This window comes from Elgaria multicarinata, chromosome 5, assembly GCF_023053635.1.
Source record: "Elgaria multicarinata webbii isolate HBS135686 ecotype San Diego chromosome 5, rElgMul1.1.pri, whole genome shotgun sequence".
Lineage (NCBI taxonomy): Eukaryota > Metazoa > Chordata > Lepidosauria > Squamata > Anguidae > Elgaria > Elgaria multicarinata.
The window spans coordinates 107,287,809-107,305,145 of NC_086175.1; the positions used below are offsets into that span (position 1 = coordinate 107,287,809).

The window sequence follows — 17,337 nt, forward strand, 5'->3', positions numbered from 1 at the left end:
AACATAACCACAGCTAGCCAGAACATTTTCATTTTATTGTTGCCCAATAGGTCTAATCTCTGCACAACCCAAAAACATATTCTTATTTATCAAGATGCTTACATTACATGAAATAAGTACACCCAAACAAATTAGGAGGTTATGTTAATATTACCTTTGTAAAATGAGTGGGTAAAGCTCTGTTCAGGGATTAACTTGGCAAGGAATCCATGGTTCAAACTTGGGTGTGGGATAGATGGTATGACCACAACTGTGGAGAAAATCATGGAGTCAATTGTGAGCCAGCTACTTATCGCCTGTGGCTTGCTCCACTGTGGATCCATGACAGAAGTCCTATCTCACTGAAACATGCAAACACGACACTAACAACATATTTCTCAGAGAGAAACCAAGAGATAGGAAAGCAACATACCTGCAAATAATGTGTCATAGAAACAACATTTATAGGGAAAGACAGATATACATACACAAGACAGGCATGGCAGGAATAGTTAAATGAAACCAGTAGTTTCCTACTCCATCATTATGGAATAATAAACAAATGGGAAAACAAACTAAATATAAACACACCGTCCCTAGCATCATGTATTTTCCTGATTTGCCTAGAAATTAGCTGGGTAAGTTTTTTTTATATAAAAATGCTTTAATGCAGGAAAATATATAATGTGTGTAGTGAATTACATGGTCATGATTTGAATAAAGGAAATAACATGAAGTTCAGTCATATAAACAATGTCATATATGCATGAATTTGAGCACTGATTTCTAAACCTTCATTTGGAAGAAAAACGCGTATGGACACACATGGCATAGCCATAAACCAATCCAATAGAACTTTAAAATCTGATTCTCAGAAATAATGTGATAGACAATGGGAAAATAGTCTTAATACAAAACAGCTGACAACTTCTTCAACTAACAGCAACCCAAAGGCTAGATCATTTATTTTAATTGGGCAAATCGATGACCACACTATCCATTCCTGCACCAGATAGACTTTGATGTACAAATGTTTTCTATGTAATTTTCATGTGATAATTAAACTATCAAGTAAGGAATTTAAAATACACAAAGAAGTGAGTAGGTATAAAAGCCAACTACTACTTATTCGATTTTGATAGGCCTTTCCACTCAGTCATAGAAAAGGAAGACTGAAAATCCCAAAGGATTTAAGCAGCTCTTGCAATAAATAGCTTTTCAGAAATGTTCTCAACCCACAGAGAAACTAGCATCTGCATTTGCCTAAATATAGGAAATTTAAAAAAAAACATATTTAGGCATATAAAAGTTGTTTTCATTACTTGGGGGCTTCTAATGATCATATTAAATTAGATTTGCAAGATTTGCACTCTGAAAAGGCTTCTCCTTTGAATTTATGCAAAACTTCAAATAATGAATGCATGAAATTAGTAGAAAACTTATCTGCATTTATAAGGGTTGGTTATATATGCCTAATTAAAGCAAAATGATCAAAATGATATATTTTTATATTAGAAAGGGAAGTTTTATGACTTTGCAGGATGATTCAGGGTAGAAAGGTTTTAATCCAATTCTCCTATAACAGGGGTAGGGAATCTTTTTTCAATCCAGGGGCCAAATTGCCATCTGGGAAACTACATGCCATTTGGTGTGTCCACCTTGTCTGGGTTTGCACAATCAGCAGGGGAAACTATGCAGTATGGGTTGTTTTCCCCAATGTGCCATTTGCTTAATTACCCGTGCCGTGTTGTGAGTTGCATGTTGTCCAAACCCAGCACGGGTTGTGGCAGAGATGTCTTCTAATCCACTCCACAACCGTTACTATAAACCATGGTTTGTGGTGTGGGATAGATGCCAAGTATAGACTGCATATATTCTTGTACATAGTCTTAGACTGGAAATCCCAAACTGCCACTACCCTTACTAGCAGATCCCTCACACTTTCCAACAATGTAATCCCAGATAATTTTGCCAACCTCTAATGTGCAAACCTTGATGGGTTTTTTTGCCAGGGAGGCAAGAGAGGAGTCCTTCATGTCCATAGATGGTAACTGAAATTTAAGACAGGATCTTTTATAAATCTCCTGGTTTCCTGATATCCAAAACATGCTATACTATTCCCTTTGTGATGAAAATTTAGATATTACATATGGCATGAAAGCTGTTTATGTATCCATCAGCTGCCTAGATATCCTGCCTTATTACAGTACATTCTAATAGCAATTATGTGCTAGGAATGCTGGATGTGGTTTATATTTCCTATCCAACCAAATACTGGCTACTCAGGAGAATGTCCATATTTGTGCATGAACATTTTCTAAGTTTGATGGTTTAAGTCCAGACAGGGATGAAGGTGAGAATAGGTGATTTCCCCTCCCCCTGCTCAGGTAATGCCTTGAATATGCCGAGAACTTTCCATTGGCACACAAAAGTGACCATCATTGGTGAAAAGAAATGGGCTCTGCTCTGTTGCATTAACTGTCAATGAACAGAAGATACCTTATACCAGCTTAAATTATTTATTCATCTATCCCAGTATCGTCTACTCTGTCAGTCAGCAATTCCCCAGAGTCTCAGGAAGAGGGTGTCCTCATCAGATGATCCTTTCCCTCAATCCATTTTTTTTAAAGTGGTGAAGCTAGGAATTGAACCTGGATCTTCTGCATTTAGACCATGTGGTCTACTACTGAGTTTTGGTCCCTCTAGTGCACAAATTCTAAGCTACTACCCTGGCACAAAGTGGCAGAGGAACTCAGGAAAATCAAATCACTTGTGAGGTGGATTCAAATTACATGACGAGCTAAATTAAAAATAAAATTGAATTCGTATGCAAAAAGAAAGAATAGATGGGAAGGTACAATGGTTACAGTAGAAGGAAGTGCCATATCTGCAGCCAAATAAATTTTTGACAACAACCCTTCTATTGTCTAAGAAAAAGACAATAGTTGTGTTAGAAATGAAAATGGGTGGAGAAAACAAAAATATTTTTGAACCAATTTGTTTAAAACAAAACAAAAAACTTGCTAAGGTTAACATTTAATTCGTACTTTATTTTTTATAGTCAAGTATCAATAGTCTAAACATTAGGCAACATAAACTGAAAAACAGAGGTACCTGTACTTGTTGGTGAATTTATTTCTTGCCTGATATTTCTACCTGCCTGGCTTCCAGACCTTGCAGTTTCTCTTTGTGGTTCAAGTATATCCCGATACTTGGAGACCATTAACACAGAAATGAAGTAAACCACAGCCAAAGCTAAAAATTGTGCCTGTTTGCTGTCATCCTGTAGAAAAGACAACAGAACATAATTAAAATGTATAAAATGTATGTTACATTTCTGTCATACTTCACTAGGGTGACCATATGGAAAGGAGGACAGGGCTCTGGTATCTTTAACAGTTGTACAGAAAAGGGAATTTCAGCAGGTATCATTTGTATGCATGCAGCACCTGGTGAAATTCCCTCCATCACAACAGTTAACAGATGAACCTTATACCTCAAATTCTTTATGATATACATGGGATTCTTTTACTTATACCTGGCAAATATTTCCAACAACTTAAAGCTTTGTTTCGTAAATTCTTGTACAGTTCTTCCCCACCTCAAATATCTTTGAAATGGATGCAGCTTCCAATTAAAGAAGGTGGGTTTGGTTTTCCAGACCTAGCTTTGTATCATCAGGCTTATCTATTGGCTTGTACTAAGTTTTGGTCTTCTTCTGCTCCTTCAGAACTGCCATCATGGTCAATTCTGGAAGCCTTATGGTTAGAACCTCTTCCCAAATGGATAGCACTTGGTTCTCGTCATATCAGAATAAGTAATCCCCCTCTTATAATTTTGGCTGCTAGAGAGACATGGCATATTATATCACATCGACTACAGTTTGATCCATTCTCTCATGCAAAAATAACTATATGGGGAAACCCAGATTTAAGAATTGGAAGGAAACCATTTCTGTGGAGGACATGGACAGATAAGATGGACAACCATCTGTCAGGGATGCTTTAGGGTGGATTCCTGCATTGAGCAGGGGGTTGGACTCGATGGCCTTGTAGGCCCCTTCCAACTCTGCTATTCTATGATTCTATGATTCTATGAAGATGATTTTTACTTTGGATCAATTAATAGGCTCAGACAATGCGTTTTTGTCCTTTTCAGACTTGTGTGTTAAATATAATTTACCTGCTACTGCTCAATGGCAATACTCGCAATTGCAACACCTGCTGGAATCGAGGTTTGGTCCTGCTGCTTTTACAGCTTCAGAGCCTCCAGCACTGTTAGAAACACTTATAACAGCTGAACTAACATGTCGATCCATGACCCATATATATAAGTATTTAGTAGCAGTAAGTAAATATGATACCCATAGTTTAAGACTGGATTGGAATAGAGAATTGGAGTGTCCTAGCTTGCCTAACCAATGGACGGTTGTCCTAGCATCTGTTTCTGAAGCTTCTATGGATCTCAGGTTACATCTTATTCAGCAAAAAATTCTGTTTCGGGTTTATTGAACTCCACAACGCCTTTTCAGTAAGGGGTCGTCTAACTTGCACAATTGCTAGAGATATAATGCATCTAATGCTTCTTTAACTCATGTTTTGGCAATGCCCTGTAGTTGCCCCTTTTTGGGAGGAGGTTATAATAAGGATGAACTTTGTCCTGAAACATTCTATAATATGGAACAATGTGCATGTCCTCCTAAATTACCTACTGGCTTCTTGGAAGTTAACACATGGTCAGTGCAGATGTATCTTCAGATCTCCTACGACAGCCAAAAGACTTATTCTATCACATTGGAAGGACAAATTCACACCTCCCATAATGCAATGGATCAAGGATCATATAACATTATCAACTTTTCAACGGGTGTTATATACACCCAGCTTGCAAGTGGATAAATACACGGATATCTTGTCTGCTTTTCTTGAAACCTTTGTATAACTCTCTCCCCACCCCACACTCCACCTTTTTTTTTGGTTGTTTTTTTTTGAATGGCACAAATGATGGAAATGACGATAATCCTATATATGCAATGTATGCGTTTTTCCTTTTGTTTTCACAATGTATTTTCTGTTCTGGTTTGTTGATACTAACGATATTTTTTAAACAACAACAGTTAATGCTGCAGGAGCCCTGCCCTCTGGTCACTCTACATTCTACACTAGTTGAATGTTCCAAACGCTTTTCAGAGGCAGCCCCACATTGAGCGCATTACAGTAATCCAATCTGTATGTAACCAAGGCATGTGTAAGTGCCAAATCTGCTTTATTCAGGAAGGGGTGTAGCTGATGAACTAGCTTAAACTTTGTAAAAGCACTCTTGACCATGGCCACCACCTGAGCATCTAGGAGCAAGTCCAGGTCCAGAAGCATTTCCAACTTATGGGCAGAATCCAGTAGGGCACTTATACCTCTGCCAAATCTCTGGTGCCCCACTGATTCTGTTGGGCAAGCGGTGGCAAGTTGGACCCACTGCTTGTGCAACAGTGATTTAGTGCTTCCTAGTGCTTCCCTGAAATGTGCAGAAATGCTTGTTTCTCAATTGGGGCAGGTCAGCAGATCTCCCTTATGCAAGCTCCACCAATCTGCCCTGTTCTGGAAATGAGCATTTATGCTAAATCTTCCTTTCACAAGCACTGAGTCCTCCATTAAAGACAGGAATTGGCAGGGCATAAGGGAATCAGCTGAAGCATAAGGACCCCATTGGATTCTGCCCTATGTACCTAATCTTCCAAGGGGACTACAACTCCCTCCAAAACAGAATATATCCTCAATCACAGCTTAGTCCTTCTACTGACCAACACCAACACTGTCTTTTCTGGATTAAAAGTCATTGTGTTCACTCATAATCACTACTGCACCCAGACACTGGTTTAAAATGTATGCTGCTTCCTCAACATCAGAAGAAAAAGAGACCAATCTGAGTATTATCTGCATATTGAAGATAGCCAACCCCCAAACCCTGAATGACTTCTTCCAGCAGTTTCATGTAGGTCTTAAATAGAATAGGGACAAAACACGATGAGCTGGCCTTACAATGAGTCTTTGGCCACCTCCCACAGCCTGTTTCATTGCCTGGAGCTCACCAAGAACTAGAGAGCCTCTTGGGCTCCGGAGAGCTGGAGAGAGTGTGCAAGAGCGATCACGTCAACAGCCCATCATATCTCACCATTCCACAGTGCATCTAGAGCCTCGACAGGATAGCTGGCTCTGGCTACTGGAAATTCCCCCAGGGCATTCAGGAATCCATGGGATTCCATCAGATGCTGGGGCAGACCATTAATGGGTCTCCCACTGCTGCAGGGGGAGACTGGTGCTCTAAGCTCAAACTTCATCAGATGATGCTCCATGATAGTGGACTGTGATAATAGGGCAGGCTCAACACCCCCATATCCAGACTGCCCCCTCATGTCCAGAGGCAAAGACTAAATCAAGAATATGCCTTGCCCTATGCATTGACTGATGAGAAACTGAGACAGCCCTGTGGTTGTCATGGAGGCCATGAAGTTTCTAGCCAGCCCAGTCAAGACTGCCTCTGCATGAATGTTGGAATCTCTGCAGACCAGCGTTCTGATACCACACTCGAGACTACTTCTGTCAGCTTGATCATGGAGCTGTTGGGTAGTACCAAGACCATCCCCAATCTGTCTTGCTGGTCTAAGGCTAGTTATAGGCTCTCATACCCCAGCCTGATGCAGAGGGATTTCCTAGTGAGAGACATAGTATTCTTATGGACTACAGTGACTCTCCACACCTCCCAGCTCTCTAACCTGGTGCTGTACTGAATACCCAGGTTGGCAGAGCTGGGTCAGATCAACCCCACCCAGCTTGCTCACAAGTTTTGGTGATACATGCCAGATTGGCTCCCTCATCCACAATCACAGATAAGCACAGATGCACCTATAGACATCCCTAGCCAAATGTTTCTGACAAGTTAAATTTTATGCCATGGCCTTTCAACATCCTACATAGCAACCTAAATTTAACTTCCAAGATATCACAAACGCATTTTCCTATGTCATTGCTGCCAATGTGCACCACAATTTATTTATTTATTTATTTATTACATTACATTTCTATACCGCCCAATAGCCGGAGCTCTCTGGGCGGTTCACAAAAATTAAAACCATTCATAATATAGAACAACTGTATAAAACCATAATATAAAATACAATAAAAAAGCTCAACCAGATAAAAACAGCAGCAATGCAAAATTACAAATTTAAAACACCATGTTAAAATGTATTTATAGATTGTTAAAATGTTGGGAGAATAAAAAGGTCTTCACCTGGCGTCTAAAAGCATATAATGTAGGTGCCAAGCGAACCTCCTTAGGGAGCTCATTCCACAGCCGGGGTGCCACAGCAGAGAAGGCCCTCCTCATGGTACAGCCTCCCATCGATTCATCTTGGAAGCTGCCTGCCATCCATCCCCACCACCTCATCCCAGCAATGCTATCTTGAGTGCTCCCTCAAGGTGCTCCTTCATGTCACAGTGGCCACCAAGAGAACCCCCCCCCCTTGCTGCTTATGGCAGAAGCAGTGTGTGTGAGAGAGTGGGGGAGGGGAAGGAGGGAGGGAGGGAAAGAAACCACTACCACTGCAACCAAGGAGTAAGCCTCCCAAAAGCCTTCCAAATAATTTTATCCCTTAATGTCAACCTTACTCCCAGATACAATTTTTAACCAAAAGTTCTCAAGGCAGAGCTTTCAACTCAGACTTATTTTTCAATTTGAAGTAAGTTCTTTGCAGTTTAACTAATCAAGAGAGTACCTTTTACTCAATGAAGTACTACTTTCAGATGAAATAGTAAGACAGTGCACCATTTAAGAATTGCAAAAATAATCTGTCTGCGTAAGATTCTTGACTCACTAAATTGGATCAAGTCACCGAACATGCTGGATATCAAAATAGTGGATGAAGTCATCTTTGCTAGGGGAATGGATATCAATTGCTAATCTAAAACTAATTTATGAAAGAAAGATGTTCTACATATACAAATGCCTGTATTTGTAACTATTTTAAGAGGGAAAAGATGGATAGTATAGATTTACAAATAAGTCTGGCTTTTAAGTGGACACATAAACACATACAACATGGACATTAAGTTATTTTAGAAAAGCTGCCATACTATATATAGTACTCACCACATCACGAAATACAACTGCTCGCAGACGATTTATATCAACATCTTGAAGAAGCCTATCAGGATCTTTAATAGGAGATAGGTTACCAGGAACATTTTCCAGTGGAGTCTAAACACACAATAGTTATACAGTTTCAGAAAGCTCCAGACTTAAGAGATTTAAGAACCTAATAATTTATATCTCTGTCGTTTCTAATGTAGTGAACTATACAAGCTGGTTTCATACATAAATGTGGCATTGTAAGTAAATTGATTATTACTAGAAATGTAATAAAATATCCTATGCCAACACCAGGAATATATAATCAGTTTATGTTTCAATTGTCTCCTACATTATAATAAAAAATAATAATTTTTTAAAAATAAAATTTATATAATTATATTGATTGTGGATGCAACAGGATTAAGAGGTTCTCAGAAACACAGAAATGGGCTACTAATGTCAAAAACCTTTAAAGTGCCTGCTATACATGCCAGAGTCACTTGATAAAAGGTCACAACCCAAGTGGTTCACCCACTTTGTATAAGGTTATCCAAATGAAATGTCTCTATATCTGCTTAAAGAAACGTAAACATATCAGTAGCTCTATCAATTCAAGTACAGACCATGGAGAACAGTGGCATCTACTCGACCATGTTTACTTTACAAGAAAATTGCATATCGGTTTTTTTTAACTTGCTCTGTTATTTTATTATCTTTTCTGATATCCTGTCTACAACAAGAAGTTAGATTCATATAATACTGTAGTAGAGGCTATTCACATACAGGACTAAATGATCCCTCCCCCCGCCTGCCGCTTGATGGAGTCAGAAGATTGATTCTGTCTCCTGACCAGCAGGAAGACTGCCCCTCTGGATTCATAGAAGAGAATAACTTTTCCCATGAAAAGTTGACAGAAGTGTCAATCATCACTGACAGTTTAAAATGCTGGTTGACATGTTGTAATTATTTCCTATTCATTTAGTTTATGCATTGGTGTCTTATATATTAAAGATGCTTTACCTTAGCAGTAGTAGTTGCACTTATACCCTGAAGGGTCTCCTGAGTTTTACTGCCGATTAGTGAAGATTTGTTTACCCTCTCTCTTTGCCTTTGCCGACACTCCAAACAGTTTCTCACAGCAACACAACAAACTGAAAAAGTTTAAGAAATTATAAAGAATTCCACTTTTTTTACATTAATCAAATTGTGAAAGCCATAATGAAATAATATATCATAGTGCCTGAGACTGAGTCCTGCAATAATGTATAAAATGTATATGTTTTAACTTTTGTAAGGCTGCCTGGAGGCCCAGTATTGGGCAAAAGGCGGGATACAAATAATAATAATAATAATAATAATAATAATAATATACAATAATATATCTTTAAGAGCTGGATTTCATTTCATCACCTAAAAATTAGGCAAAAAATTAGGTCAGAATTACATTTAACTCTTAATAATGTATGTTGACTTTTATTCAGACATATTATTACTCTTGAATACTTATTTAGCAGAAACAGTATGAACAGTATACAGCATGGTAGAGAACAGATTTAAATGGATTCTCTCACATGTTTGCAAGTTGCAATAGAAGAGACGGGAAAGAGTGAATTGTATTGAGGGGCTACAAGAGATTCCAATGAGCAGATAAGGTGAAACTAGGGTGGTTCCGAAAAAGTGAGCATGAAGGAAAAGGAAATCTGACAAATAGAGAGGGATGACAAAAAGATGCTTGGCAGAAAGCATATAGATGGGAGGGAGAAGGAAACATAATAACTAACTGTAGAGGAGCAAGTGTTTAGTGGTGTAGCATATATTTTTCAAGCAAAAGATCTGAGATTCAGTGCCTGGCAACATTAGTTAGAAGCTGAACAGCCACAGGGCTGAGAAGGACCTCTGCCTGGGACTTCGGACAGTTGCTGCTGGTTAGAGTACATAATGCTGGGCTAGGCAAACCAAAGGTCTATTATGCAGTTTCATATAAGCATGCAAGAAATGGACAGAGCAGAGAGACAAGGGAGACTTTGCTAGGAGAAGAAGAGTGTCATTTTAATAGAGTATATGCGAAAGAGTCCAAATAAGGACTCCTAAGGAGAATGTTGATATGAGAATAGCCATCGTAACATTTAAAAGCAATATCAAGTTTTGTCAAAAACTCTACTAGGTGTGTAGAAAAACCAGATTTGGAGTCTGAAATTTTTGCCGACTGCAAGAGGTCCTTCAGCTGTTACCAGTTCCTTTTGGCTATCTTACCATAAAAATTAAGAGTAAACTCTCTCCAAAAAAGAAGGAAGGAGAAAATTACCTTTCTATATTCTTTTTAATACAAAACTATTTCTACTGTGAATCAGTTTTCTACTGAAGTATTTCTTAGTTGATTTCATTCAAAATTTAAGTTAACCTTGCAGTCCCTTCAGGGGGTCTTGCTCTTACTCATTGCTGTCAGCAAACTACATAAAATGGATTATGTGGGTTATTGATTGATTGTTTATAGTGAATACAATAGGTTGTACTGGATGAACTTTGCGATTTTTAGATACCATTTTTCTTTGGTCATATGATTTACTAGAATACACTGTCTATTTATACTCCCAATATAACATGCACTGATGTCTAAACTATAATCAAGGTAGAACAAGTTCATCTTCCTTATTTCTCATAGTGTTCAACACATCATTTTCCTTTTACATCCATTATTCTAGCTATTCTCAACATATGCTAAAATTGTTCAAGTTTTTAAACTTTACATGCAAAGGAATAAAGCGTTCTTGATATTGCCCAGTCCTGCTACCAAGAGAGATGCTTACTCCCCTTACTCTATTTGATGATCCCTATTAATCTGAGCTAGATGTTTTCTTCAAAAACATAATTTAAAGTGATCACAAAGTTAGATGGGATGAATGGTTCTGCAGTGCAGATGAACATGTGTTCAACAAATGACTGTTAATTGCCATGGGGGGGGGGGAATGATAGTATGAAAGAGAATGTGAAGATATTCTCAGCTATTACTGGATCATAGATTTTGGGGACCCCAAGTGGCTAGGAAAAAAATGCTTCGCTAAAAGAAAAGATGGTTTGGCAAAAATCCTTAACAGAAGCAAACAGACAATTGAAGTGTGTGCACAATTGTGTGTGTGTGTGTGTGTGTGAAACACATACACACATACACACACACTATCCTTTAAGTGTGTTTCTGAAGAAACAACTTTATCATGTTAACAAGCCTTAAATGCCCCGAAGTTACTCCATCAGAGTCAAAACCAGGTCAGCTTCCACATGTAGGTTTTTTTCTTCACTGTAACCTCATTTCATTGATCTGTAAGTAATTATTTAATGCACTGAGCTGTTCCATGCAAACTTACCAAGCCTTAGGCACTGTCGCATTAAGCCTCCAGAAGACATGTTTTTTTCAGCTTCAATTTCACTAAAATTTAGTGAACTGGCAAATACTAGTACATCAACCATAGCCATCAGGCGGCTGAGGAAAGTCACTGCTGTCTCTGCTGACATACCCTGAGTTACTTCAATATTCTCGAGTTCAGTCTTGAAAAGAAAGTCACTACATTAGACTTCTAAATGTAACACACATTTGAATGCATAAAACGTACAAAAATATTTCATTTTCTCTATTCAAGTTGTCTATGATGAAATTGAAAACAAACAATATAGTAATGAACATGAGGAGAGATGAATTCATACTTGCATGCCATATTAGGTAATATAATATGAAGTTCCTATATCAGAAAGTAAACTAATGTTATCTATGAGCCCATGGACTATGGTAATATGGGTGTGGGGGACAAGGCAGAAATGATTCTCATTTTTGTGTTTATGTAAACTTCCCATATCAAAGACAGTGGCAAAGAAGATTAAGAAACAGTCAAAGAACTGCTGTATCTTTCTGTACCATTGGGGAACTAAGAGCAGAACACCACTAACATATAGTTGGCATAGAACAGAGACTTGGTTCTATCTCTGAAGTACATTGGTAAAATAATTTTCTTTAGTATGTGGACGCAAAGTACAATTTACTTTGTTCCCAGGGTATTAGGAGAAACATGTCCCTCAGGGCAGTGTCTTGGCACAGCCACAACTGATTATATAGTTTAGTACTAGGACAATTCTTAAGAATCTGACAAAGTGAGCTCTACCACATGAAGTCATATACCACAATACATTTGTTAGTATTTAAGGTGCCACAACACTCTTAATTCATGTATAGAATTTAAGCAATGATATTTTAAACTAATCCAATAAGAACATGTTTAGGTAAAGTTGCAATAGAATTATTGAGCACTGTAATTTTCCAAGGGCAATCCTATGAGCAAATCCTGCTCACATGATCTTAACTAGAAAATACATGGGCAAAATACCACAGCGTCACTTTCAAAAGTGACATGCCACAAGTGCCAACAGTTATATTGCAATCAGGCAAGCAAAAATACATTTTAATATACACCTACCATAGACATACTGAAGATTATATAAACATTTATGCTCAGATTCATAAACGTAAAACTATAATGTAGTACCCTTATTTGTACATGTCTGAATAAATTTGTACTAATTGTATGCAACCTATTGTGTCCTACATTTGTTACAAAGAGTTAACAAATTAAAACTTAAATTGAAACATACATTTTAATAGGAAAACATACTAATACTTTGAAATATGTTTTTGCTCCCATTAAAAGATAGGAGAAAAAAGTGTACATTCTTAGGGACAGTTCCCATTTCTGTTCATTTAAATAACGAATTCACCAAACAGACAGGATTCACATGTCAACTGAGCTGCTCTGAATTTCATAGTATCAGTTTTTGCTCTTAAAACTTTCTGAGGCAAAAGGAGGGCTTTTGAGGGACACAAAACTCCTTGAAACTGTCACAATAGTATGTTTTTCATTACTATTAATTACTTGTTCTTTCACTACTCCTGCACAATTGTGCATGTGTATGTTAGTCAAGCTTTCTTTCACTGACACAGTACCACATAGCCAATAAGATTTGGCTACATGATAACATCATCACTGACTAAAAAATAAGCACATTCTTTTACATTTAGTTTACAGTGGTGTGGTGAGGGGTGCAAATGTTCCCACCGCTACATCAGCTGCACTGTCTTGGCCACAAGAGTATGCAGCATTTTGCTGTAGTACAGCACAGTAAGATATGGAGTGTCCTCAATGCACCAGATGCAGATAAAGCAGGGTCTTATGGTAGGTTGACCATATGAAAAGGAGGACAGGGCTCCTGTATCTTTAACAGTTATATTGAAAAGGGAATTTCAGCAGGTGTCATTTGTATGCATGTCGCACCTGGTGAAATTTCCTCTTCATCACAACAGTTAAAGCTGCAGGAGCCCTGCCCTCTTTTAAACCTGTTCACAGTATAGCTGCAGTATAGCTCCTGCAGCTTTAACTGTTGTGATGAAGAAGAAATTTCACCAGGTTCTCCATATATACAACTGACACCTGCTGAAATTCCCTTTTCTATGCAACTGTTAAAGATACAGGAGCCCTGTTCTCCTTTCATATGGTCACCCTATCTTATGGCACCTTAAAGACTAATGAGTTCATTACGGCATATGCTTTCATCGAATACAGTTCACTTCATCAGATGGAGTCCACAAAAACTTATGTCATAATAAATTTGTAAGTCTGTAAGATGCCACAAGACAGCATTCTTTTTTCTGCAACAGACTCCTCCACATTAGAAAAGTTTCAACAGAATGCACATTTGGATGTGCACAGGTGGGACTTGCAACAAAATGTTTCTGTTTAGGTTTCCAACTACTCCATTCTGTTCAACCCCTTCCCAGTTTTCTATCCCCACCCCGAAACTATCAGTCAGCACCCTATGTACACACTCAGTTCTCATAAAGAGATTATGAATTAGGCTTCTTCCCTAAAGTTTTTTGTAGTTTTGCAAGTCTTAGGTTTCCTCCCAACCTGCTGATACCTCGTGTGTGTGTGTGCACGTGTGTGTGTGTTACTGTTTTGGGTACATAAAGACAGGCACTAAGAGAATGAAATTGCTATTACTATATATGTTCCCAATCTAATTCTGCCGAACTAGAGATCCAGCCTGGATATCTTAGCAATGCAGACATGTTGTATTCACCCAACATAATTTTTGTATCCAAAAATGGCAGATGCTTTAGGGAGGAAAGAAATATTTATAAACTTCCACTGCTCCTTTAGCTTTACTCTAGTGTTAATACCAATCATGCTTTTCATAAGAAATGTAAACACTAAAAACAAAAATAGTTTTTTGCCATGTAAGAGAGCTAACAATCCAAGCAATAATCTGTAATTCAGTTACCTATGAAAAGCTGAGCTAGTTTAACTTTATCACTGACATTCCTCCAATACAATTAGATCCATGGTTAGTCTAAACTTTACTGTGAATTTCCTTGAAAAACAGCACGTTGATCCAGAAATTTTCTTCTGTATATGGTAAAGACATTATACTCAGAACAGCTGTTACATTATGTGCAAATGCCTTATGGGATCCCAGTAAACACAGAACATCGAGAGAAGTGCAATTGTGATGCAAAGGGGACAGACTGTCCTACCACATTATGATGTGTCTAAATTGAGGGGGATATCTCTAGCTTTAGCTCAATATATTTGGGCTACAGTATCATGAATGAACGATTGTGTAATGCATTTCAAACTTTATTTACTTAATGCTAGAAAAGGGCTGAATAACTGAAAAAATGCACAAAAAGTAAAATTCTAAAAGCTAAGAACTGAAACTTGCAGCAGTAATACTAACCTTAGAACCCTGGACATGCAATAGACAAAGCAGACAACAGATCACAACAAAAAGAAAAAGAAATGTTACAGTCAAATGAAAATACAATGCAAAATTGAAACTAATATTCTAAAATCAATTAACAAGTTGAATATTTTAATTTTAAAAAGTGATCTCTTGAAAATAAGCTCTCTATACTTAAAAATTCAATTTACATGTCATCATTGGTGGACCTATGCAATTCAACATACATATACTTAGATGCAGAAGGAATAAATATATCATTAATTAGTACATTATTTATTTGGCATATAAAACAATATAAACTAGAAGCTAAGTTACCAAAACTGGAATAGAAACTAGATTCAGCATTCTATTTGTGAACATTTAGTAAAACACATGAATGACCAAAAATGGTTTGGGTTCTTCAACACCCTTGCCCCAATCAGAGTAACATGATACTCTCGGTGTACATAAGTGGCACACTGCAGCAGACATTTTGAAACACAAACATTTTCCAAGGTTCAAGGATCCTGTGATCTGCTAGTAAGTAGCCACCTTGAGCTGCCCAACAGCTCTACTGTTGTACTACCTTTGTAGAATCCTTTCCCAAAGACCACTGCCTTTCAGTGCCACAGCAGATCATTCACAGATCAGTGGCAGTGCCTTTGTCAGTAATTTGGCCGAGAAAGCCATATGGTTATTTAACAACATTCATTACCAAAATAGCAGCTGTGTTTACAATGGAATATTTCTACATTTAAAACCAAATCTCAATAAACAGTATTCAAAGAACTGTGTAAGTAACTCTGTATCTTCAACGGGAATTCAGATCTATGTTTGACAAACTGCTTTTGAAACTTAAGGGGAGTATTTCAAAAGCTGTTTATGATACGGCATTAGTCAAGGATAGCTGCTGTTTGAACAAAGAAAAGTGAAAAAGCTCACTGAATGTGCCTAAATCCTAACACTTTTAATTCCAGCCACTATTTTCAAAAGAAAAATCAATGATCATTCTTTCCATGCTGTTTCACATTAAGGACAAGACATTCTAATTGTGGCCTTTTCTACACCTTATCCCAGGAAAATGGAGGGATTATCCTTGCCTGCTCCCAGGATCCCCTGTGTTTCATTTGGATGCACATGGATGATCCCGGGACGATCCTGGGGGAAAAGGCAGGTGTAGAAATGGCCTGTGTCTTTCATATTTCTTTCATTGTAATTATATATTTTATATTTGTTTCATTGTAATTGTGTCTTCCATATTTCAACTTAAGCAAACCCCTCCTGTTGTAAGGCCTGCTTTGTGGTTGCAGAAATTAAAAAGCAATCTATGTTACACCATACCTTCACTTAAAACTTCACATTCGAATTTCACTATGGTACTTGATATATCAAATAATGGTGAAGAAAGCCAGCTTTCATTTCCACATGCTTATTCTTCCTGTTTTTACTACAAAACATGGCATAAGTATGTATGCCATTCCCAAATGTTCTGTACACAGGTCTAATAAACATCCTGTTTATTATTACTACTACTAGAAATATTGATCATACCCTTAACTGACAAGGCAGCTTAAAGGTCAAGAGGATTTTTCTTCCTCCTATTGACTATAAAAGAACTTGTGTTGTATCGGAAACATTTGATCCTTTTCTTAAACAGAGGTAGTACTGCTTGCCTGCAAGACTGTAAAAGAAATTCTAGCCATTACAGAAACATAAAACAAATGTAAAAATCTTTATTCCTTTTTTCAAGATATTAGAATACCACCAGTTCTTGCTTTTTCTGAAGAATGTGCTTAAGAAAAAAGGAAACATTTTGAATGAGATAGTTCTTTTTATGACATGTCTCCAACAATGTGCCCAGAAGTGATGTCTCTGTACATGGGATGACAAGAGGCTAGCAAGGCTTGGTCTAACTGTGTAGTGAAATGAGCTAGTAGTGTAGACTGTATCATTTCAGGCTGCAGGTAAGGTGTATCTTTGGTCATGTCTACACCTCCCAGCATTCTGGGAGGGAGGGGGGAGGCTCTCACAATATTCTGCTCGCAAGATCCTCTCCTTTGGACAGACGCGCACGTGACATCCCAGGAGGAATGAGGGGTGTCGTGTCCTCCATTTTTTTTAACAGACAATGAGCACACGTGCACTCCAACACAAATGTAAGGTTGTTGTTGTTTTTTTAAAAAACCGCTCCCCCCCCCCCACAATGGACATGGAGCGCCAGAAGAGCTCCATGCCCGGTTCTCGCCTCCTCATGTTTACTTGCAAGGAGCTGGGATGAAACTGGGACGGCCGCTCACACCTCCTGTGGACTCGGGACAATCCTGAGACTGCAGGAAAAACTGGGCTAAAAGCCGTCCCAGTTATCCCAGGAAAATGGCAGGATCATCCCTCCCTGCCCCTGGGATCCATTGTGCGTCATGTGGATGCACAAGGATGATCCTCAGGATAAGGCATAGTGTAGACATGGCC

The 17,337-nt window shown here is 38.1% G+C and overlaps 1 protein-coding gene across 1 annotated transcript in view; it reads right to left on the bottom strand.

Moving 5' to 3' along the window:
* NBEA (neurobeachin) overlaps nt 1-17,337 on the bottom strand; it is a 459,425-nt gene that overhangs the window by 314,308 nt on the left and 127,780 nt on the right. The window contains exons 25-29 of the mRNA XM_063126967.1: nt 11,469-11,649; nt 9,127-9,257; nt 8,125-8,232; nt 3,094-3,262; nt 155-250 (exon numbers count right to left, since the gene is read on the bottom strand). Coding sequence (XP_062983037.1) covers nt 155-250; nt 3,094-3,262; nt 8,125-8,232; nt 9,127-9,257; nt 11,469-11,649 — 685 coding nt within the window. The remainder of the gene's footprint in view (nt 1-154; nt 251-3,093; nt 3,263-8,124; nt 8,233-9,126; nt 9,258-11,468; nt 11,650-17,337) is intronic.